General features: G+C 42.5%; 1 protein-coding gene across 1 annotated transcript in view; it reads left to right on the top strand.

Annotated features, from left to right (window-relative positions):
• The window catches only part of LOC139443366 (transmembrane protein 179-like), a 38,845-nt gene extending 17,127 nt beyond the window's left edge, over positions 1-21,718 (top strand). The window contains exons 2-5 of the mRNA XM_071224353.1: positions 17,150-17,361; positions 18,331-18,486; positions 18,889-18,967; positions 19,885-21,718. Of these exons, the coding sequence (XP_071080454.1) occupies positions 17,150-17,361; positions 18,331-18,486; positions 18,889-18,967; positions 19,885-20,007 (570 nt within the window). The 3' untranslated portion in view covers positions 20,008-21,718. The remainder of the gene's footprint in view (positions 1-17,149; positions 17,362-18,330; positions 18,487-18,888; positions 18,968-19,884) is intronic.
• The last annotated feature ends 2,117 nt before the right edge of the window (positions 21,719-23,835 follow it).

Raw genomic sequence — 23,835 nt, 5'->3', positions numbered from 1 at the left:
ATCGATGTAAATGTGTGGCGTCGGCAATTACCCGGAATTGTCAAGTGCCATGTCACAAAACACGTATAATCATATACCAGTTCAGAGTCATATAATCCAAGCTTCAATACTCGTATCTCATTAAATACCTGTAGGTAAATGTATTGTCAAAATGGGGTCAGCACTGTCAAACAGTGTACTCTACTTCATATGTTCCAACAAGGACAAAGCAATACATGACAAGCCACATGTAATCACAAGTTTATTCTGGACAGCAAAGGGCATCTCTCCCACAATCAGCGTCAATAATAACCAATGTGTATGTAAAGGGTATACGAGATTGAACGTCCCTTGATGACTCCCAATGCACTGAACCGATTCGGATGACATGAGTGTTCTCAGCCCATTATGAACCAGAGACACAATTACTGAGGTGTCACCTGTGTAAGATCTCCAAGTTGTCAGGACCCGTGAAGATTCCGGGGTAGAATAGGTCTTCAGCAACCCATGCTTGCCGTAAAAGGCGACTATGCTTGTCGTAAAAGGCGACTAACGGGATGCATGTCATCAATCCCAATTGCGTGGATTGATGCGCATGATATTAATCACTGGATTGTCTGGTCCAGACTCGAATATTTACAGACCGCCGTCATATAGCTGGAATAATGCTGAGTGCGGCGTTAAACAACAAACCAACCAACCAGCCTAGTTGTCAGCTTGCACTGTACAAGTTGCCCCATATGCTTGTAGGAATGTTTCGTTGCCACAAACAAATACTGTTCTGCCAGTGTCTTTTCAAACCATTGGCTAATGGGAGGAAATATGGCGTGTAGTCTTATATGGTTGCCATGACGATACACTAGGTAAAAGCTGTGAGATTTGTATTTGCATAACTAGCATCCCCATAAACATCGAGATGATAATACTTCCTCACTGAGCATATAAACTCCGTGATTATGTAGTTCCTTACATATTAGATTGCACATAGAAATTGATAAAACTTTCCTTGTATCGACTGATGCAGTTCCTAAGAGGTACTTATTGCATAAACACGCTGATACGCTTCGTGTATAATATTATACAAACACTTCCTCAGCTTTAACCTCGAGGTCAGAGTTCGCCTCTTCATTTGGAAACAGACCCGTGAAGATCCGGGGTAGAATAGGTCCCATTCTTGCAGTAAAAGGCGACTATGCTTGTCGTAAGAGGCGACTATAAGGATCGGGTGGTCACTGGTCAGGCTCGCTGACTTGGTTGATGCATGTCATCGTATCCCAATTACGTGGATCGATGCTCGTGATGTCAATCACTGGATTGTCTGGTCCAGACTCGATTATTTACAGACCGCCGTCATATAGCTGGAATATTGCTGAGTGCGGCGTTAAACAACAAACAAACAAACATTAGCAAACACTTAACTTTCCTAGCAGATTAAGCATGTCCAGATTAGCATACACTTGGTGATAAGCAGAACCTTCCTAAGCATACACTTCCAGATAAGGATACGCCTGCATAGGATTCACCTTAATCATAACACCAAGAAAACAGTATACAAGTCGAGATTGCATAAACTTCATAAGTATACCTAGCGCCGTACAGATAGGGTGTTGTGGCGACAAAATGTACAGACTGGTTCCCGTTTGTTTTTGCGATAGATTGAAAGGGAGAATTGCGACACCAAGTGGATAATCGGGGAACCAGTCTTGACATGCTTTCATGTTGCAGCTGTGGTTAATGCCCTCCCCACGTGATGCACCAATACTATAGTAGGTATATGGGTGGGTATGTGAGACAAGTCACGTGACTTTGACAGTCCTGGGGTAAAATACACCCCCACTAAGGCAAGCCTTAAATAAACACCGATCCTTGTGTGGAACAATAATGAGTAGAAATACATAACATCTAACTCATGGTTCTTTGTAGAAAAAACGTACTTCTTCACCTTATGTAGAGCGTGGAAACAAAAACACGTTGTCCTGTTGCGTACACCTCGCGGCCTTGCTTGGAGAGGCTCAGGACAAGAGTCTGCTAATCCTAAAAAAACACCGGGCTTGAGTTCAAACCTGGTACTTGTTTTGTTCTCTAACAGTCGTGGTGGACAGTGCACTAATGACCATGCATTTAAAGAGTAAACTACCCCCGCCCAGGTAGAGTCGGTCTGTCCCTCGCGAAACAAATGTGATAGCTTCATTGAGAAAGGGATCATGTCTGGGAGGGGGGGAATAACGTCCACGTCACATGGTTCAGCATCTAAGACCTTGGTCCACTTGCACAAAGCCATCTTAGTGCTAAGATTATCGCAAGCCTATGTTAAAGTCTGAGAGTTACGATCATCTTAGCGTTAAGTTCGCTTTGTGCAAGTGGGCGCTGGTTGCAGTGGTGTGTATACCCGAGATGCCAGCTGTCCGTATGTGATCATGGGTCACGGTGACTACCTGGTGGCGTACTCCGTCAGCAGCCGAATCACGTAGACAAAGATGTTGACGTAGTCCGTATGTAGATTCCTCTGTTTTCCGTGTAATGTAAGGCGTACGTGCAAGAACGACTAACGCGACTGCACCCGCCAGATGCAACCACAGGGAGGGGGGGGGGGGGGGGGGGGGGGGGGGGGTGTGTGTGTTACACAGGTAACACGCCCTGATTTGTTCCCTGGGAAAGGGAAGCCGCGATGGCGATGCCCAATCAGTTTACCTGTACCTTCTGTTGCCGTATCAGATGACCACATTCCAGTTATGCCGAACCGCTGACGATGTGACGCCTTCGTTGTAAATATGTATACATGGTGGTCACATTTGGATGTCAGTCTTTCATAATTTGACCCGTTGGGACGGAAGATCACCTTGGCGAATTAAGATACGTTCTTATAATCGGCAATCATGGTGTTGCCCGCGGTGATATTGCTGTAAAACAGAAGCATTAAATCTCACTCACTCACTCACTCACTCACTCACTCACTCACTCACGGTGTCACTTGCTTTTAAATTACTGTAACATTCATGAAAACGGCGCTTAACTCACTCATTCACACACTCTGAAGGGCGTGTTCTGAGTCACCCCAAGGATTATGTATGCATGCTTGTACCTACCCAAGGATATTCTATTCAGACTGGTACCCACCCAAGGAGTATCTATTCATGCTTGTACCTACCCAAGGATATTCTATTCAGACTGGTACCCACCCAAGGATTATCTATTCATGCTGGTACCTACCCAAGGATTATCTATTGAGGCGGGTACCTACCCAGGATTATCTATTCATGCTGGTACCTACCCAGGATTATCTATTCATGCTGGTACCTACCCAAGGATTATCTATTGAGGCGGGTACCTACCCAGGATTATCTATTCATGCTGGTACCTACCCAGGATTATCTATTCATGCTGATACCTACCCAAGGATTATCTAGTCATGCTTGTACCCACCCAAGGATTATCTATTCATGCTTGTACCTACCGAAGGATATTCTATTCATGCTGGTACCCACCCAAGGATTATCTATTCATGCTGGTACCTACCCAGGATTATCTATTCACGCTGGTACCTACCCAGGATTATCTATTCATGCTGGTACTTACCCAGGGATTATCTTGTTCAGGCGGGTTCCCAAGGGTTATCTATTCAAATTAACGATTAAAAACCTTTTACTTCCACTTATGTGAAACGCCTGTCAAATAAATGTCACATTTAGTTTAAAACGCAGTGGAGAACTATTTTTTCTCCGAGTTAAAATCTGATGATCACCGCATACAAAACAACCCTTTTATACAACCCTATCTTTAACAATCTGTCACGCATGGCATAGCGCCGCGACATAACTCAACTACTTGACATGTGAGCTCCCCGCCGGCTTATCAGCTTTATGGGAGTGTGGTAGCAAATATGGGGTGGATCCCGACAAATTCCGCACACGGGGAAACACGGAATGCAGATAGAGTCGTCAATGATGTCAACCCTGCTGCCCCACACGCAACCCATGACCGCTAACAGTGGCGTTGCCAAGCAACGGAACACATCTGTGATGGCGATGCTGATCATGGTAGTAGAAGTACTAAATTGTTATGATTTAACAATAATATTAGTACATGATATTAGTCACAGTTGGGTGAACAGTCACTTGCCTCAGGAGACACCACATTTTTTAGTATATTTTTAGTACAGGCAGTTTTAAATAATTTATTTTAGGTGTCTTTACGTACCTGTCCTTAGAATTGGACAGAGGCGAACAAGGGCATTTAAAGAATCATATAATCTCTGCCGGTCAAACTACTAACTGGATTAAAATTGATACACGCGACTGCAAAACTATCTTGGTTTCACTTATTGTTTGTTTGTTTTTCTGTTTGTTGTTTACGCCGCACACAGCAATATCCAAGTAGGTACCGGGGCGGTGTGAAAGCCTGGTGGTTAAAGCGTTCGCTCGTCACGCCGAAGACCCGGGTTCGATTCCCCCACATGTGTGAAGCCAATTTCTGGTGTTCCCCGCCTGATATTGCTGGAATATTGCTAACAGCGGCGAAAAACATACTCACTCACTCACTCTAGCAGGTACCGCTAACATATATTCCTCATGAGGAGTTCAAGAGCACCTATTCTTTAGGTTATTCTTTAAGTTCTTTGAGAAGTATATCTTCAGCAAATACTATCAACTTAACAAAGCTTATTAATATTTCATTCCGATATGAAGGTATTCATAAATCTGCAGACGTAAATGTTACACGGCATTTTCGTAATAAAAGACACATGGAATTGTATCTTCAAAACATGTAGAGGGCTTTTATTGGAACAGGGCGATTAACACGTCGACTACTGTGTGTTGTATCTCAGTTTAAATCACAGCAGTAATGTCATATGCCTTCTGAGTCTCAGTTTAAATCACACACAGTGTAATTTCATGTGTCAGACATCTTTGAGATAGGGTGGTGGGGTACGCGATGAGTTCGCTTGTCGCCCGCGTGGAAGGTCAATTGGCACCATGGACGCAGGGTGTGAAAGACACTTTGTATCGTTAAAACATGTAGCGGGCTCTTAATGGAACAGAGAGCTTAACACTACTGTGTGTTGTATATTCCTAGTCTCAGTTTAAGTCACAGAGGTAATTTCATATGTCAGAGTGAGTGAGTATGGTTTTACGCCGCTTTTAGCAATATTCCAGCAATATCACGGCGGGGAACACCAGAAATGGGCTTCACACATTGTACCCATGTCTGGAATCGAACCCGGCTCTTCGGCGTGACAAGCGAACGCTTTAACCACTAGGCTACCCGACCGCCCCTCATATGTCAGACTTCTTTGAGATAGGGAGGTGGTGTAGCCGATGAGTTCGCTTGTCGTCCGCGTGGAAGGTTCGGGCTCTATCGACGTCATGGACACAAGGTGCGAAGCCCATCCCCGCTGTGCTATTGCAATAATATTGCTAAAAGCGGCGTAAAACCACACTCACTTTAATTAATCAATCAGTCATTGACACACATACAAATGGAAGATTTATTATTCTAACATCATAGGGGGCACGGGTGGCCCTGTCGCCTAAGGCGCCGCAATTCGCTGTGCAGAATTGCGTCCCTTGGGCACGCTAGAAATCTTTGATTGTGGGTTCGAATCCCGGTTCGGCCCGATCATGTTTCTAGGTTTGTCAGCACCATACCCGTACTCGTGGGTTTCACCGAAGTGGTAAACGTCTGAGACCTGCATTACTTGGGGCTTTCCTCCCACATTCAGCTGACAACGCTGTGATATAACTGTAATACTGTTAAAAGCAGCGTTAAACCCAACTCGCTCACTCACTCTAACATCATATCAACATACATGACGTATCTGAGGCGTTGATCACTGCTTGTGCCCGGTGTTCCTTCCTTGGTGTAAACGTTCAATATCCAGGTCGTTACCATCTTGTTTATTGCTTAATGAAGCCCCTTTTAAAACAGCTGAGTCACGAGTAAGAGATGTCTATTTCAGCGAAACGTGTCAATATCACCACTGCAGGTGGCATGACGCCACACACAACCTTGAATGTTCCCAACACCTTATCTCCAAGTCACGTCAACTCCAGCCGCGTGTATTGTGACAAGCATGCGTTAAGTTTGGTTCAAGCAAGGTTACGACAAAATGTAACATACTTCAAATTACCTCATCTGAAATACGAGTCGACAGTGCACCTACGACCCTCAATGTCGTGTACAAGATTTAGCTACCTTGGGTGATCGCTCCAGAAATGAGCAAATGTTGCCAAAAGACTTTCGACAAACTTGGAATATTTGAGTAGGAATTTTCATCGAGAGGAGATTGGAATCCCCATTGTAGTCTGTGTGTCGAGTAATCTCCGACATCGATTTAACGTTGACACTTTTACTGCTGGGAGGGTGGTGAGTTTGAGAAGGGGTCCTGAGGGAAATCTACCTGGACTTTCAGCACTTTATTTTTACTGTTCTAGAATCTCTAACAATGAAAGGATGTGTTTGTGCAACGTAACTAGACATATTTTGTTGATCCTACTATTGATGAATCTGTGTGTGTTTTGTTCTTTAACGCCGCACTCAGCAATATTCCATATGACGGGGGTCAGTAAATAATAGAGTCTGGACCAGACAATCCAGTGATTGACATAATGAGCATCGATCCACACAATTGGGATACGATGACATGCACCAATAAATCAGCGAGCCTGGCCCGATCCCGTTAGTCGTTTCTTACGACAGGCATGGTCGCCTTTTACGGCTAGCATGGGTTACCTATTCTACCTAACTGTTTTGTCTAGTCATCACATATTAAAGCTGCCCAAGCCTGTTATTTATCCAAGTATCGTTTATATTTAAAGGGGCTAGGCAGGCAATGTTTTAGTTTTACACCTGGCACCAACCACAACGCCTGGAAGTTCACGGTAACTGGCACGGAGTGGCTTAGCATTGTTTCCCTTCACTATAGAGGTTTGTGTTGTGCCTGCACTCCGGTGTCATATATTTTATTTTATCCACTTTAAATTGGAAACGTAAATACATTGTATGAATGGTCTGATTCAGCACTAAAGCTTTTGAGTGAGTGAGTGAGTGAGTTCCGCCGCTTTAAACAGTTTTCATGTTATATCACGGCGTGTCAGCTTGATGTGGGAGGAAATCCCGAAGTGATGCAGGTCTCAGACGCTTACCACTTTGGTGAGACCCACGAGCACTGACAAACCTAGAAACTCAATCGGGGCGCACCGGGATTCGAACACACAATCATAGGCTCCTGACATGACCAAGGGACGTAACTCTGCACAGCAAATTGCGGCGCCTCAGACGACTGGGCCATCCGTGGCCCCTCAAAATTTGTAAATTATCACGGTAACTCTATCCACTGCAAGGTTTTGATTTATTGCCAATGTGAGACAATGAAAAAAGGCCGATCTTTAATATCTGAAATCCTCTTAAATTTGTATTTCCATAATGTACTGGCGTTGTCTCATTCACATTTCTTTCAGAACGTCGCCAAACGTTTTTTTTCTAATTTCTTTAATCCTGCAGACAATAGTGTAAATACGGACAAACATCACACTTTGTCCTCTCGAAAGCATATGTCATAATAGGAAATGAGATGCAAAACGAGGAAACAAATGGATTCATCGATCAAATCGGATCAAACAAAATTCTAGTCTCTGTATTTGTCCACATTAATCACTGCGCGTTAATCAAGATAATAAATATCGACATGTTGAATTATCGTTTTAGATAATGCAGTGTTTTTAATTGAGATACAGACATATCTGCTTCTGCATCGACTGTAAAATTACTCATTTCTGACTGCTACACTTGCTTTTGTAATAGAAACGAAGTCATTTGTTTACGGCATTGTCGTAAATGGGTCATCGTGCCACTAACGGCGTGGGACTTTGCTCAGAAGGTCAACCACATGTTGGTCTGGCTTAGACAGGACTATTTACCGACCGCCTATGATAGATGGTACATGTATATTGCTATATTTAATATATTATGAATTTAAAAAAGCTCTCAAACTCCCTATATGGGCCCCACTACTGGGCCCCGTTCCACAAAGCGATTGTAGCACTTGTTCAACTTGTTCTCGTCGTTATATGGCTGAAATAATGCCGATGCGACGTTAACTTTTAACTCATTAACTCATTTGCAGCATTACGACGATCGTAAGCCACGATCACCTTAGCGCTAAAATCCCTTTGTGGAACGGGGCCTGTTATGCATATATGGATGTATAAAACGTAAGATATACTCTAGTAAGGACAAATGAACAAATGTCATGTTTGTTTTGTTGTTTATAGCGGTAGTTAGCCATTATTATTAAAATCCAGCCATATGAAGACGGCCTGCAAAGCATCGCGTCACCGAAACTGACGAGCATAGGTTGATGGTCAGCAATTGCAACCAAGAATCTCTGTGGGGTAGCCTGGTGGTTAAAGCGTTAGCTCGTTACGCTGAAGACCCGGGTTCGATTCCCGAAATGGGTACAATGTGTGTGCCCTTTTCTGATGTCCCCCGCCGTGATATTGCTGGAATATTGCAAAAAGCGGCGTAAAACCATACTCGCTCTGCCATCATGAATGAGTGAATAGGCGTTACGTTTGGTCAGTATCCCTCTTATATTTCAGCTCCCTTAATTATGTAATGGCTTCTGACATACGTGATTGATACTGTAATGGTCCACAAATTGTGTAAGCTACACAGTAAATTATGGTGTTTAGACTCCCGTTCGCGTCTCACCAAGACACCGTTAAAAAATGGTACTTGTTGTTACCCTGCCTCGCGCGTGGCATCAAGTGGATAAAACAAGGAATGATCGGCTCGGAATCAGTAAAAGTGTTTGAGTGAGGTATGTATGCACGTGCATACACGCCGCAATATAAATGCAATAAATTGAACCCCATTTCACCTCAACTCCACTCAACTCCACGCAACGCAATTCAGCTCCCCTATTTGTGGCAAATGACCAACCGTTAGACAGTCACCAATGAAAGAGTTAACGAACAAACACACCAGTTCACAAGACAGAGCTCTTAACGGCTTCCTCACATTGTGCTGTCGTGATCCTGTAAAAACAGCGTGTCGCTCTGCCTCATCGCGACATACACTCCCCACCAATCCTCGACCTGGCAACAACAGCAGCATTCATCCAGAAACGTAAATATGATAAACATGAAAGGACTACGTATTCCTAATTGTGCGCATAACGTGTGACTTTGTTCCTCGTGTGGTCATCAGTATACTCAGCGTATCTTCAATCAAGCGTACCTCAACCTATAAATTCCTCACGCTGTCGAAGGTTAAGGTGTTAAACAGTTGTGTGTCTTGCCTTCCTTTGTACTGATGACACAAGTTTGACTGACTGGGTGAAACACAAGGTTGACTGACTGGGTGAAACACAAGGTTGACTGACTGAGTGAAACACAAGGTTGACTGACTGAGTAAAACACAAGGTTGTACGGCTGTACAAACAGGATTATTGAATATATAGACGATTGTGTTTCTTAAACAGGCAATAACAAAGTAATCCTTTTGCTTTTTGGAGTCTCATGATATATTTTTTTTCTGACCATGATCAGATTACTTTGTTTAGGTACTACTTACCTCAATAATGGAAATATGTTTCGCGCCGAAACAAAGAAATTCAAAGGTTTAAGATCTGTATCTATCATTTCTAAATCTTGGTATTCAACCAGTTAGTGTTGTAGGAACTTTAGAAGTCACACGGTTATTTTAAGGTTGCAGTTAGCAATCCAAAGTGAATGAAGTGTGGTATAACTCATGCCATCCTCGGCACACAGGTCTGTTTCGTCAACTGTGTGTGGACATGCGTGAAACATCACAGGGTCTTTCATGTTTGATGTTATCTATCGATTTAATGACATAACAGGCTAATGATACATGTTGCCTCTTTAACGGCTTCACATGTTAACCGGAGGGGTAAAGCCAAAATTTAAAAAATCGGCAGAATGGGTGATTTGAGGTCGGCCGAGAGACTCAATCTAGGTTTATGTAAGACGAACAGGATTGTTAATGATCCGTGCCGAGAATATTGTACCACTTTCCAAAGGATGCAGCCATAGATGTTTCTTTGATCTTGTGTTACACACAATCAAGTAACAAAGAAGGGATCTCCACAAAAATAATCCCAGTTAATGATCATAATAATGGGTTCAAGCAGGGTGAGCGCATATCACCATTCTTTTTGCACTGAGGTATGTACACTACATATATAACATGTATGGTTAAGGCGCTGTCACTGAAACATGTAGTGCATATTCCGATATTATTTACAACTGTATGATAACTGTTGACTGTCATTTAAAAAGGTTCGATCCCCGACCGCGTCATACCAAAAGACGTTAAAAGATGGTACTTGTTGTTACCCTGTTTTGCGCTCGGCATTAAGGGGCTAAAACAAGGACTGGTCGGCTCGGAGTCAGTATACTGTGTCTGAGTGGGGTATTCATGTTAAACAGCAGCATAATATCTCATTTAGCTAGCACTATAAATCGGCATCAGTCCGGACTAGTACAAGCAGCCACAGGGACACACACACACGTACATGCACGTCGCTATATAAGTGCAATCATCTTGGGCGCGACGTTAAACCCCATTTCACCTCACCTCACCTCATTTAAAAACTTTAAAACTGAAAGCGAAACCAGTCCTATGTTTAATATGTCCGTTTCCCACGAGGAGGAATGTCCAAAAACATTCATTAATAGTTACACAAACAACTCAGCAATGTGTGGCACGAGTTGGTATGCATATTTTGAGATGTCATCCATGTAGCATATGGTGTGACTGGATTCAAGTTCTTATATTGGATTCAAGTTCTCGGCAGGTCAGGACATAGAGAAGTAGAGAAGGGTTTTAGGGTTGGGGTGGTGGATGCCGGAAGGTCGAAGGTTCATTTCCGGTCTCCATGACGAAGGCAGTAAACTCAAACATAGAACGCCCATTCATCGCGTCCGCAAAGGCGCCGTTCTCCGATTTTGATGAATCTAAACTAAAACAAAGAAAATCCACTTGAAATTGTATTCGACCAAACATTTACGAACGTTATTAAAACGTTACTAGGTTAAAACAGTCGCCAAAACACTGCAAACTTAAGGTCCAAATCACAACTATGCAACTCCATCAAATACATCACCGTCGAATAACCGTTTCTTGTTTCTTTCATATTTAGCCACCATCAAACATGGGTGTGTACTTTATTTTGCCCAGCTGTTTACATTGCTGATTCATTTTATTCACGGGTCAATATATCTTGTTTAATGTCTGGCGGTTACACTGAAGACCACACACGTTTTCCTGGGGAGGAAACGTGGACGATACGGTTCATTGAATCTTCAATTTTTAAGTATGGAATCTTTCCCTAGTGGCCCTCTCCGACTTAAAGGAATTTCACAGAACCTCCACAATGCCAGATGTGATATATAGGCCCACGGGTTAAATGTCACGGAAGTCCTCTGTGAGCGTAATGTGTTGTCTGTGTCGCAGTGAAACACCACGCCCGAGTGTGTATCTACCTGCACAAGGGGCTTTTGAAATCAAGTAATGAGATGTACATGGGTCACGATGATCGCATGTAGGATTATGCAAATGAGCTAAATATGGCGGTGGTCGTTTCACAGGCAGGAGGAAAATACAGCTGATCATATATATCCAATACAGCCCTTGCAAGTCTAAATTATTGCAGTACTAGTATCTGAAAATGAAGAGAGTCTCAGAAACCTGCCGAATCATGTGCTAGCTGGGAAAGGAATTACGAAAACATTACTCGTTGAAGTGGAGAGTACGATGGTTCTAAATTCCGGTCTGCTGGGGCTGCACTCTGTATTGCTCTTGGTGGGAGACTCAGTATTAATAATTATCAGGGGCGCAACTAGGCGAATTTGAGTGCAAGCATAACCAATTTTACGAGGGCGAGAGTAGACTACTAAAAGGCTATTAGTTTGTCATAATGTCATGGTGATCTAAAAGAGCCTTTCGCTCTTCGTTGACGGTCTAAATTAACAACGTGCATCGCTATAACAAAGGGACATCACTCTCACAACTTGATAAACCATCTACCACTAAAAGTGCTTAAATATTCCGATTTTCAAGTTAGACAATAAATATCATGTTCTACTGTGTAGAGTTTATAATTTACAGCATAGATGGTAAATTTAGGTATACTTATTTAAAAAAAAAACCTTTTGGGGGGTAACCGTTGTAATCAATTGCTTTTCTGATACAGTGGTAGTTTCTCCCCTGCCTATCATCAACCCCCATCTGCTGAAGTTTACTTTAAGTAAATGTATTTAATTCCTCTCTGACTTTGAGGCGGACACTGTGACCCCAGTGACGAAGCATCTCATAAACTAACGATACACATCGTCACTTACTAAAACACCTCCCATCTCAAGGTAACGTGTCTATTCTTCCCCGACATTTCTCATCAACCCGGCCGTCATCGAACTATCTCCCAGCAACATCTAATAAATAATCCCTGTGGTATCCTCCTGAATGGCCACCCGCTCAACTCGACCCTGTTCCCCACGCTACCTTCACAATGGAGGAATTTGTTTGGTGTTTGTAGATTCAGCTATCTGTTCCATCTGAAATACCTGACGTGTATATACAGAAGCTCCACTCAGTGTTGACAGGAGACGCCATCACTGTGTTTCCTAGTGATGCAGTGACTGTCCCGTCGTGCTGAGGAGTTTTCGGGCTTAAATGATGGCGATGAGATGGGAGTATTGAAGGCTTTTGACGATAGGCGTACCGAGTCGTGTGTATTTAGTGCACTGTTTTGTTGTATCACACCCCTTCCACAAAGTATAGTTTAAAAGTATATGTGTAAACATGCGACGATAGACTATTAGTTTGAGTTGCGGTCAACAAAGCGACTGTGACTCCCTTATTTTGACACAGATCTACGACTGTCGTTACTCCTGTACTTATATTGAGTGACGATGTTCGTTAGTCAGTGTCGGGGGGAGGATAGACGAGGGTCGTTAGTCAGTGTCGGGAGGAGGATAGACGATGGTCGTTAGTCAGTGTTCGGGGGAGGATATACGATGGTCGTTAGTATGTGTTCGAGTATAGGAGTTACGATTGTCGTTAGTCTGTGTTCAAGTGTAGAAGTGACGATGGTCGTTATTCTATGTTCAATGATAGGAACGACATATTTTAGTTAGTTATAACCGTAGTTTGTTATATGCATATATACAGCAAATGATCGGGACCACGCATAAGTTCGTAATATCAATCAATTCGTTATAAGCGTGTTCGTTAAAAACGTAGGTTCCTGTATTCGTAAAAATAACGACATGAAAAGGATTGAATAGGATAGTGACAACATATATTAACGGACAATTGAATACAAACAGAAAGCCACAACAGTAATGTTTAGAGTGAGTGAGTGAGTGAGTATGGTTTTACGCCGCTTTTAGCAATATTCCAGCAATATCACGGCGGGGGACACCACAAATGGGCTTCACACATTGTACCCATGTCGGGAATCTAACCCGGGTCTTCGGCGTGACGAGCGAACGCTTAAACCACTAGGCTACCCGACCGCCCCGTAATGTTTAGAGAGAGAGAGTCGGAAACCGAAAAACGTCACTTGTCCAAAGGTCGGCGTTTTTCTTTTACTGTTTTGTTTCCAGTACTTAAAATATCCCCTCACACGTCACCTCAGAAGAAGGCTCCCATTCTAGTTCAGCGCCAAACATCGTAATTTGTAGTGTTACTCAACGAGATGACAAGTGGTTTCTAACGCGCCAACTCATCCCTGAATTGATTGACAGTAAAAATAGACCCAGTAAACAACCACGTGACTCGTATTTACTCAGAGGGATACCCCCGTCTAAAAACCCCATGAATACACATTACATTACGCAAGATGTCCAACATGGGACAAATTTCTTTGAAGCAGATAGCACAACACAACGGCAAACTATAAACGCGACGTTTTGTCTTAATCGAAATCAAAATGAATTTCGATGTGTTGTGTAAACTTACGTCAAATAAAGAGTGGCCATTATCATATTCATAGTATAAATTGCGAGTAGCTCATCCAACAAAATCAACTACATTTACAGTGGAATCTCTTAAATTCGAATTCCGACAACCATTTGATGTATTTCGATTTATCCGTAATTTGACTCATTGAACAGATTGACGAATAAGCAATCCCCACAGTATAAGGTTACACTGTCTTAATCTTAAAATCATGTATGGTAACAGTGGTGAAAATAATCTTACTTCACTGAAATAGCATAGCATAACATTTTTGTGACCCGCTAACAACGCTTGGTACTTTTATTTTACTATAGCCCTTCCGCACGGCTGTACATATACTAGTCAAAAGAAGTTAACGAACACCCAAAACTTTCATATTACTTTAGTTAATCGTCCATGCCAAGTCATACCGGGTATTCTCTAACTTCTTTTGAGTAGTATATACCTACACGTGTTTGTAGCCTGTGGTATAAATCAAACATGAGTGTGGTTGAAGGTGTGTGCCTGAGTGACCCATATCCCATGGCAGTGACCACTGAAATAGAACCTCTAGGGCCGTTAGGACGGGGTATGTATACACAGTGGCATTGTGTCTACACGACAAGTGTCTGTCAATCAACGCAAGTGTATGTAAACATACCTATATTCAGACACGTGTTACAGGTGATCAACAATATAGTTGAAGTAGGCATTAGCTTCGAGTTATGATTTGATTTTTTTGCAGCGTCAGCAATATTGCAACTAACAACATTTCTTTAGAGTCATTGCATCTCCCCGAGGCGAGAGCGTCCACTAGCCTTTTTATCAAAGTCTTGTTCCACAGCTTTGATACAGGATTATGGATACGCTTGCCTCGGGAAGATGGTGTAAGTGAAGTAAGATTTTCCTTATTGTAATATCGCTTTTTCCATCTGAAATACACGTCACACCACATGCATATGTCACTGAATATGACTGCCATACAAGCTCCCTCCATGACAGCAACCGAATTGAAATTCTGTCATTGTTATGGTAATAACAGCAATTGACAATGAAATGACAGCTATCAATGTTATGTTAATGCAAACGTAATTGAAAGTTACGTCTATCAGTGTTATGTAAATATCAACAACTTACATTGGAAGCGGTAGCTATTAAGGCAGATGTTTTATGTTCCCGCATAGTCAATCTAATCTGCTGCATTATGCATTCTCATGCGTGTATGCATTGGTTGCATTGTGCCCAGGGGTAGGAAGGCTGAGGTAGAAGTTCGCTTGTTCTGCAGATGTCCTTGCCAGATTTCTCGCCGTGTCCCCATTCCGTGATGGCTGATTTAAATCACAAAAATGTGTCTCTGATTACAACTGCTGATTAAATCTACATTTAATACATCTACGGTTAAAAAACCCCAGAATGTTTAGCATTCTCCTGATTCACCCAAATATACTTGTCAGGCACTCTACCGATGTAACAATCATATCTCTTGGTTGTCTATTAGAGTTACCCCTTCACTATCCACACCATTCGTGATCAACTCGTGTTATTCCGGGACAAGCCGAATAGCGACTCGTGCCGCTCTCGTGTCCATTTTCACGACTGGATTCCGTCTAAGCGCAAACGGGCATAGCTAAAAGAATTGTCAACTCGTTGCGAAATGATTCACGTATATTTCTTCCATATGTCATATATATTCCAGATGCTATTGAAAACTAATCGGGACTTGTGGTATTATACAGTATGATTGAACACATTTAACTATATCCTGGGTATAATTTTCAATGCAAGATATGTAAAATAAATAATTATTCATAAGGGATTCTTTGACCGAGGACATAGGCGAATTCTGATTGTTCATCGCATTCATCGATAGGGGAGCGAGTCTTCTTGTAGGCTACGGAAAGGACCGTGTGGTGACGATGGTAGCAACACCATTCCGTCCTATAACCATACATCATGCAGATCGTGATTGATTGAAATGAAATGAGATTTGCGTTTGATATGTCAATCATTTCAAAATCAAATCCGTGGAGATTCATGGCCGACGAGGTTTCTCATTTAATCCTCCACGTTTGTCGTAAACATCACAGTGCCGTAGCCAGTAGTTAACTACGGCCTTGCATCACAAGAAACGTGTCACATTGACTGAAAATACAGATGGTGTTTACTTGTTCAGAAAAAAACCCAGCTGATATAGTGTCTTACCGTTTTCAATTCTGTAGCATCGAACCCAGTCCTATCAACTACTGGTTTGTCTGTACCGACGTGATGTATCCATGAACCTGGCCAAGTCTGTCTGGCAATAAAAGTTCTAGGTCTCGAGTAATATGTTTAAATTTCAGAGGTTTTTGATGCACTCATGTACTGAAAATAATTACCCTCCCTTAATGATTGTCATATTTTCGGATGACCCTCCCCATGTTAATGTACATTTTTCACAACCCTCCCTGAAAGGACAAAATGCAAAAACACTTTATGTTTTATTGTAAAATGTCCGTTTTCTCTGGAGACGATTGACAGTTGAAATATACAACGGCTGGGTGAAGATTCACTTGACATTGACAAGCAAATACCATCAACATCTCAAGTGACAGCTCAGCAAATACGGTTCTGATTAATAGTGATGCTTACACGACGGTGGCGGGGGTTACGCAAATACTTACAGATATATGTTATCTTGAAGAATACTTACGCCGTGAACAGTGAGGCACATTATCATGTCTTATTCTTAGTCTACATGTATACATGTAAACGTTCCATCAGAAATTCACATCATGCATTTTATCAGATAATTCTTTAGAAAACCTTTGAAAACTAAATTTGTGCACAGTGGGGAACGGTGGTCATATTCGATGACTACCTGTCACTGTATCCCAAATGTATGGATCGATGTTCATGATGTCAATCACTGGATTGCCTAATCCAGACTCGATTATTTACAGACCGCCGAGAATATTGCAGCGTCGGTCGTTAAACAACAATCAATCAGTCCTCCTCCAACATTAAGCTTACACACCGTGACGTAAATAAAATAATATTCGAAGCGGCGTAAAACAAAACTCACTCCTAAGTGGACATGAAAGTCATATAAATATATTTATTCCTGTGTTTAGGGTAACCGGTTACGGAAGAAACGTATGTACATGTATTGTCAAGTTGAAGATTTTTGATACATAATAATGTTATTTCAAGTCAATGTCTTCTTTTTCAGATCAATTTTGGTCATAGATGTCTTCTGTACGCAGACGTCACCTACAATGTCACCATCAACCCAAAGATCCGGTATTTTAGAGTTCGCTTCCCGTCTGACGCCTCCGTCTGTGACTACAACATCATCATCGCTGTCGCCTTCTCCCTCATCTACGCCAGCGTGGCAGCCGGGGGATACGTGTACTTGTATTTTAAACAGAAGAAAAACCAAGAGTAAGTGGTCGTTACGTGAAGGGGACGACGTTAATGTCTTAGTGACCGACGTTAATGTTACTGTCGATCCACGCTGTCGGGGTACGATGATACACTAACACAGCCAGGCCAGGTCGTCTGCACCATACAGACTGCTTTCAAAGTAAACGAGTTGTACGTTTCAATTATTTATGTTGGGAATTCACATATCCTTGATGTCATTCGTTGTTTAGAGGCCGACCATTTCTTTTACAGGGGAGGGGCGTGCGATCTTTTTATTTTTTAAATAAACTATTCCCGAAAAATCTGTAAAGAAAATGTCGTCAGTTCTAAAAGAAATGTTCAAAGATATTTCGGGACATACTGGATGTAAAAATTATGGTGATTTGTGTCAAACATTGCATGCGTTGAGGCGTTGAACGTGAACATTATTCCATATCAAACACAAATATCAACTCATGTTCAGGAAATGACTAAGTTAGGAACAGCTTGGTGAGAACACACGCCACAATATAAATACTCGTAACACAGCGAATATGTGCGCGTTAATAGTAGATTGTATTGGCGCTTCAAACGATATTCATGCGAGTGTAACATCACATGACAACATCAAAGGGCAGGGTGATTAAGAATATGACAGACTCCAGGGTAAGGTTATAGAATGCACACAACTTGGGGGGGAGGGGGTCGTAACATGGACAATCCAATTAACATTAACAAAAAATCGGGGATGGTCTTTAAAATATTAATTTTATGTGTTAATGTGTGTGTTTATGTGTTTGGGTGTGTGTGTGTTGAAATAACTTGGGTACTTTATGGACAAAATGGCTAAGCAGTATACCATTCTACTTGATGTGTACACAACGAACCACTTCTCAAGATAGACCATGGTGGTGCTGTAGTTTTCATACCCTGTGTGGTCAAAATGTAAGTCGAACCCTTTGCCTTTTTCTCCTGTGCTTGATGTTGTGATCGTCATGTTCTGTCCAGGGTGGACATCGCCCGGCTGTGGTTCCTGGTCCACTGTGCCAGCGAGGTGGCCGTCTTGGTGCTGGTGCTAGTCTCGGCCTGCACCATCAGTGCGGGATTCAGCCACGTGTGTCAGCAGCTGATGACGGCGAATGACCACGGGATACACTTAGCCAGGTGAGCTACAAGCTATAGTCAGTGTATCAATGTTTGTTTGTTTCCTTGTTGTTTAACGCCGCACCCAGCAATATGTCACCCATATGACGGTGATATGTAAATAATCCAGCTTGGTCCACACAATCAAGTGTTTGACATCATAAGCATCGATCTACACAATTAGGATACGATTGACAGCACCAAAATCATGGGTCTCACAAAAATCGTGAACATCAAACACATGCATCACTCCCCAATTAATTTGGCTTGATTGATATAACGGAAATACTAAAACCTTTTTACTCATTTCCACATCTAAGGTATGACGAAAAAGTAACTTGTGATTGATGATGTTGATGATGATGTTGATACTTTTATGAACTCAGTTGTTTATTATCATCATTGGCTCTGTTTCTCGTGCAGCTGTTCCGACGCTCAGTCATTTCAAACATGGCGAGAATATGATGGCAGCAACTTCCACGTGTGTTTGAGTATAGCAACAGTAAGTATACACACATCTTCTTCCTTTTAGTTTTTCGCAAAACTCGACGCGAAAAAGAACATGATAAAAAAATATTTAGAGGCAATATTCCTCCCAACATTCAGATGTTATCTACGTACGTTATTCTTCAATCCCACTGTCGTGTGTATTCGCAAGCCAGGGTTCAGAGCTCTCCAACAATACTGATTACATTTACCTAGTAGCAAGAAGTGGATTAATGCGCCAACGGATCAGGTCGTCATAGCATCCAGCATCTGTTGTTGTTTTTGTTTGTTTGTTGTTTAACGCAGCAATTAGCAATATTCCAGCTATGTGAAGGCGGTCCGTAAATAATCGAGTCTGGACCAGTGATTAGCATCATGAGCAACGATCAACGCACTTGAGATACGATGACATGCATCAACCAAGTCAGCGAGCCTGATCACCCGATCCCGTTCGTCGCCTTTTACAACATGCATGGATTCCCGAAGACCAATTCTATCCCGAATATTCACGGTGCCGCACCAGTGATATATTATGACAAGCACAGTCGCATTTTACCCAAAGCATGGGTTGCCGAAAACCTATTCTAACTCGGATCTTCACGGGTATCTAACATCTGATAATGACTGGACTCTTTTCATGATATATACAGACCAATATAACCTTGCGCAATGCACACGACGCTAACACTTGTGGTATTCTGGGTATCAACCACGGACACCTGGGATCTAAACGTTTGCTATCACCCGTTTTCACCACAGCCACGGAATTTATTGTGATAGAGGTCTATTGGTTCATTGCTCTTGCACATACTCCACGACTACCACTTGATATTGCGTGTGTGTCCGTGCGTGTGTGGGTGTGTGTATGTGTGTGTGCGCGCGCATGTGCGTCCGTGCGTTTGTGTAATTTAATACGTCATCGCCCTGTTCCAGGTCGGCAGTTGGTTCTCCTTCCTCTTCTGGCTTCTACAGACGCTGTTCGGGGGCTGGAAGTTATGGCGATTGAACATGATCTATTTTCCTGACCAACTGAAGATCTGCTGCAAATCAGCGTGAACAGTCAGCACCATATATTTATTGAAATGCATTTAGCTTACGCCATGTGTATACAGCCACGTTGGAAGATACCCAGATCACAGTAACCGTTACTGTGTGGTTGTCCGTGGTTGTCCGTGGTTGTCCGTGACATCTAGGTGGCTCCGTGGGTAGTGTGTCCGACAGACACGCAAATGATCTGGGTTCGAGTCCCACCTTGTTACGGTAATTGCAGCTATTTGTTGCTGTTTTGTTGTTTTATGGCTGTAATGTTGTTACGAGCAGTGTTAACTTGTAAACATATATTTTATCATGTTATGTATGTACTAGTATATATATCAAAACATCGTTGAAACATAGGCTGTTTTCATCTGAAACGGTAAGTTCCGCACGTTATGTATCGTGGTTTGGGAAAGAATGTGTTATCGGCAGCATCCCATTACATGTGATGGACTTGGTGCGAATACAGTATATCCCACAAATGTATCCCCGCTTTTCCAACAAACTCTTGCTCATATACTTAACGAGGTGCTTACACTAGTCTTAGACCTTGGATCCCTTCGGATGTTCTGCACTTTGGGTGCCTGGAGCAACAGGCCTAGCTATCGTACAGCAACTGAAGACTCTGTTCCTCAGAGCGACCGTACCGCTACGACCGTCATAAATCTATGGTACAGTATAGGAATTTGATACTCGTAGCACTGGGGTCGCTTAGTGAAACGGTGCACGGGATTACAGTGTTCATAGATGCCCATGTTTATATTAAATAGTTGTGTATATGGTCACTGTTTACACGTGTATACAACTGGAAAAAGGTTAAGCACCCTTACTATACATTTGGATATAAAAAATATTAATTTCAAAAGCCTATCCTGCATTTCTGTTTATTGTTGATAAAGTCACACACTCGTTTGAAATACTGAAACGGAAATAGATTCTTTAAGAACTTATCTAATTTGTCTACGCATTCAGCTGTACCCGCTGCTTTTCGATATGATCAAATGCGTTCATCTGGAGGAACATATAGTGTTCAGGTACAAACTTTTATGCCGACATTTTCCCAATCTAATTGAAATCAGATCTTAGATCTCGCTACCGCTAAACAAAGATCTGAGGACATCCCATTAGGGGTCACGTCAGAACGACCTTTCATCCGACCAATCAGAGCGTCGCTTACCAGATCATGAAAGTGACAGTCGGAATGTGATTTCTCATCATGCAGCCTCAAAAACTTTAAAACGGGGTATTCCGAACGATAGTTACCGGCTTAACGACTGAATCTATACAATCTAGACCCTATATTAGCCATTCGACAATGTTCTTTTGTTCAGGTTTCAAATTTTTAATCGAGAATTTGTCAAAATATGTTTCGAGGCGTAGTCGCCAATTTGAAATTAGTGCCGTAAAGCACGAGAAAGCTGCCTTCTGGTTGGCTTATGTCGACTTCTTGTCAGTCATTCCATTGGTCAGACAAAGTTTGCGCAAGGTCGGTCTGAAGTGACCCGTAATGGGATGTCTTCAGATCTTTGTTTAGCGGAAGCGAGAACTAAGATCTGATTTTAATGACATTGACATTTTTCTTGTACTAATTCTTCAGCAGGCGTCGGTGGTATCGTGAACACGTATCAACATGATACAAATGCCATATGTAGATATTCCCAAAAGATACATAGAAGTTCGTGATCTATGAAAAGAAAGGGTTGTGCTTAACTAATTTCCAGGGGTATACAAACCACGCCTTTGATAATACCACTGAATAACAACGCATCAAGCGACAGTTCGCAGCCCTGTTCCACCAGGCGATCGTAGCGTTGCGGTATTCGTAAGTCAATGTTAAAGCATTGGAGTTACGATCGTCTTGGCGCTTCGGTTGCGTCGTTGGACGGGCCAAGGGCTATTTGAGTGACAGTTTAAATCATGTCTCATGTGTATATTGTGTATGTGGAAGCCCCAATAACGACGTTTTATGCCCTGACTGTATGTGCCACTCTAGAGGCTGGCTATAAGCTCTAAAACAATGATATAACGGTAATTCAATAAACTACACACGTGATTAGAATCTGGTTTGTTCTGCCATTACTGCGGACTATAGCAAGCGATAGTACAGCTTGGGTACGATGACGCACAGTGAACCAAGTCCCCAGCCTGACCATCCCATCCATGTTTGTTTGTTGTTTAATGCCTCAATATTCCAGCTATATGACAGCGGCCTGTAAATAATCGAGTCTGGGCCAGACAATCCACTGATTGACATCATGAGCATCGTTCTACGCAATTGGGATACGATGTCATGCATCAACCAAGTCAGCGAGCCTGACCACCTGACCCGTCAGTCGCCTCTTACAAGCATGAGTTGCTGAAGACCAATTTTAACCCGGATCTTCACGGGTGCTGTACCAGTGACATTAATGACGAACATATGTATTAACGTATATTTATTTACAAGATAAAAACTAATATAATTACAATATTATACACGCACCAGGTGGGGGTTCTGGTTCTGGCCATACACACACTTTTATCACATCCGATTATATTTTGTATGCGCATTTCCAACCATGATAACATGTTCATTTGGTTGTTAAAGTAAAATTATTAATAATGGTTTCCATGTACTGTTTGTTATTGATTGGGTAGGCTTATGGGTGGGACACCAACCCACAACCCCCACCCCCATTGAAGTTACAAATGGCCCAAGTGGAACCCTCGCCCCCTATTTTTTAAAATCCTAGATCCGTTTTTTAAAACCCCTGCATCCGCACAATACATAGATACGTGAGTGAGTTGGGTTTTACGCCGCTTTTAGCAATATTCCAGCAATATCTCGGCGGGGGACACCAGAAATGGGCTTCACACATTGTACCAATGTCGGGAATCGAACCTGGCTCTTTGGCGTGACGAGCGAACGCTTTAACCACAAGGCTACCCGACCGCCCCACTAAGATATGTAGATAGATAGCATGTGGCTGCAGTGCGAGTACATGATCAAGTACATCAAGTTTGTTTGTTTGTTGTTTAAGGCCGCACTCAGCAGTATTCCAGCTATATTACGGCGGTCTGTAAATAATCAGGTCTGGGCCAGATAATCTAGTGATTGACATAAGCATCGATCCACGCAGTTGGGATACGATGACAACAAGTAGCTATCCTCCATTGCCCAGAGTATCTCCATCATGGTAAATACCCTGGACCCTTTCGCCACATTAGCTTCGTGGTTAAAAGAGCCGCTCAATCAAACTGCAGTCACGATCGAGTGAGATTCTGTGTGATATGTACGTTACTGATATGGCGCCGCCATTTTGAAAGGATGCCATGTCGGCAATTGGGTCGAGAGTATGTATCGTAACAGAAGGAACATATACAATATGATAAACTGGAAAATCAAAGATGGTTCTGTCTTGAGTGCAGCATGTCATTGGGAAAAACTAAAAGTATAATTATGAATAACAAGCTGAATGTTGAAGAACGTCAGCGCATAGAGCGTCCGCCCGGAGAGAAAAGGTCGGAGGTTCGATTCCGGGCCGCGTCATACCAAAAGACGTTAAAATGGTACTTTCTGCCTGACGCTCGGCATTAAGGGGCTAAAACAAGGACTGGTCGGCTCGGAGTCATTACACTGTGTCTGAGTGGGGTATTCATGTTAAACTGCGGCATGATGTCTCAGCGGGCTTGCACTGTAAAACAGGCATCAGTCCGGACTAGTACCCGCACGTCGCTATATAAGTGCAATAATGTTGAGTTAAACCCTATTTCACCTCACCTACAAACCGAGCCGCATACAGCTGTGCAGCATGACAAAGAGTTGAACGGAAAAGAAAACGAAAGAGGTGACTAAAACAAAATTGTATC

The sequence above is a fragment of the Haliotis cracherodii genome, unplaced genomic scaffold (genome assembly GCF_022045235.1).
Source record: "Haliotis cracherodii isolate W230 unplaced genomic scaffold, xgHalCrac1.p SCAF_5, whole genome shotgun sequence".
In the NCBI taxonomy this organism is placed as follows: domain Eukaryota; kingdom Metazoa; phylum Mollusca; class Gastropoda; order Lepetellida; family Haliotidae; genus Haliotis; species Haliotis cracherodii.
This window is presented reverse-complemented; position numbering and strand designations above follow the sequence as displayed.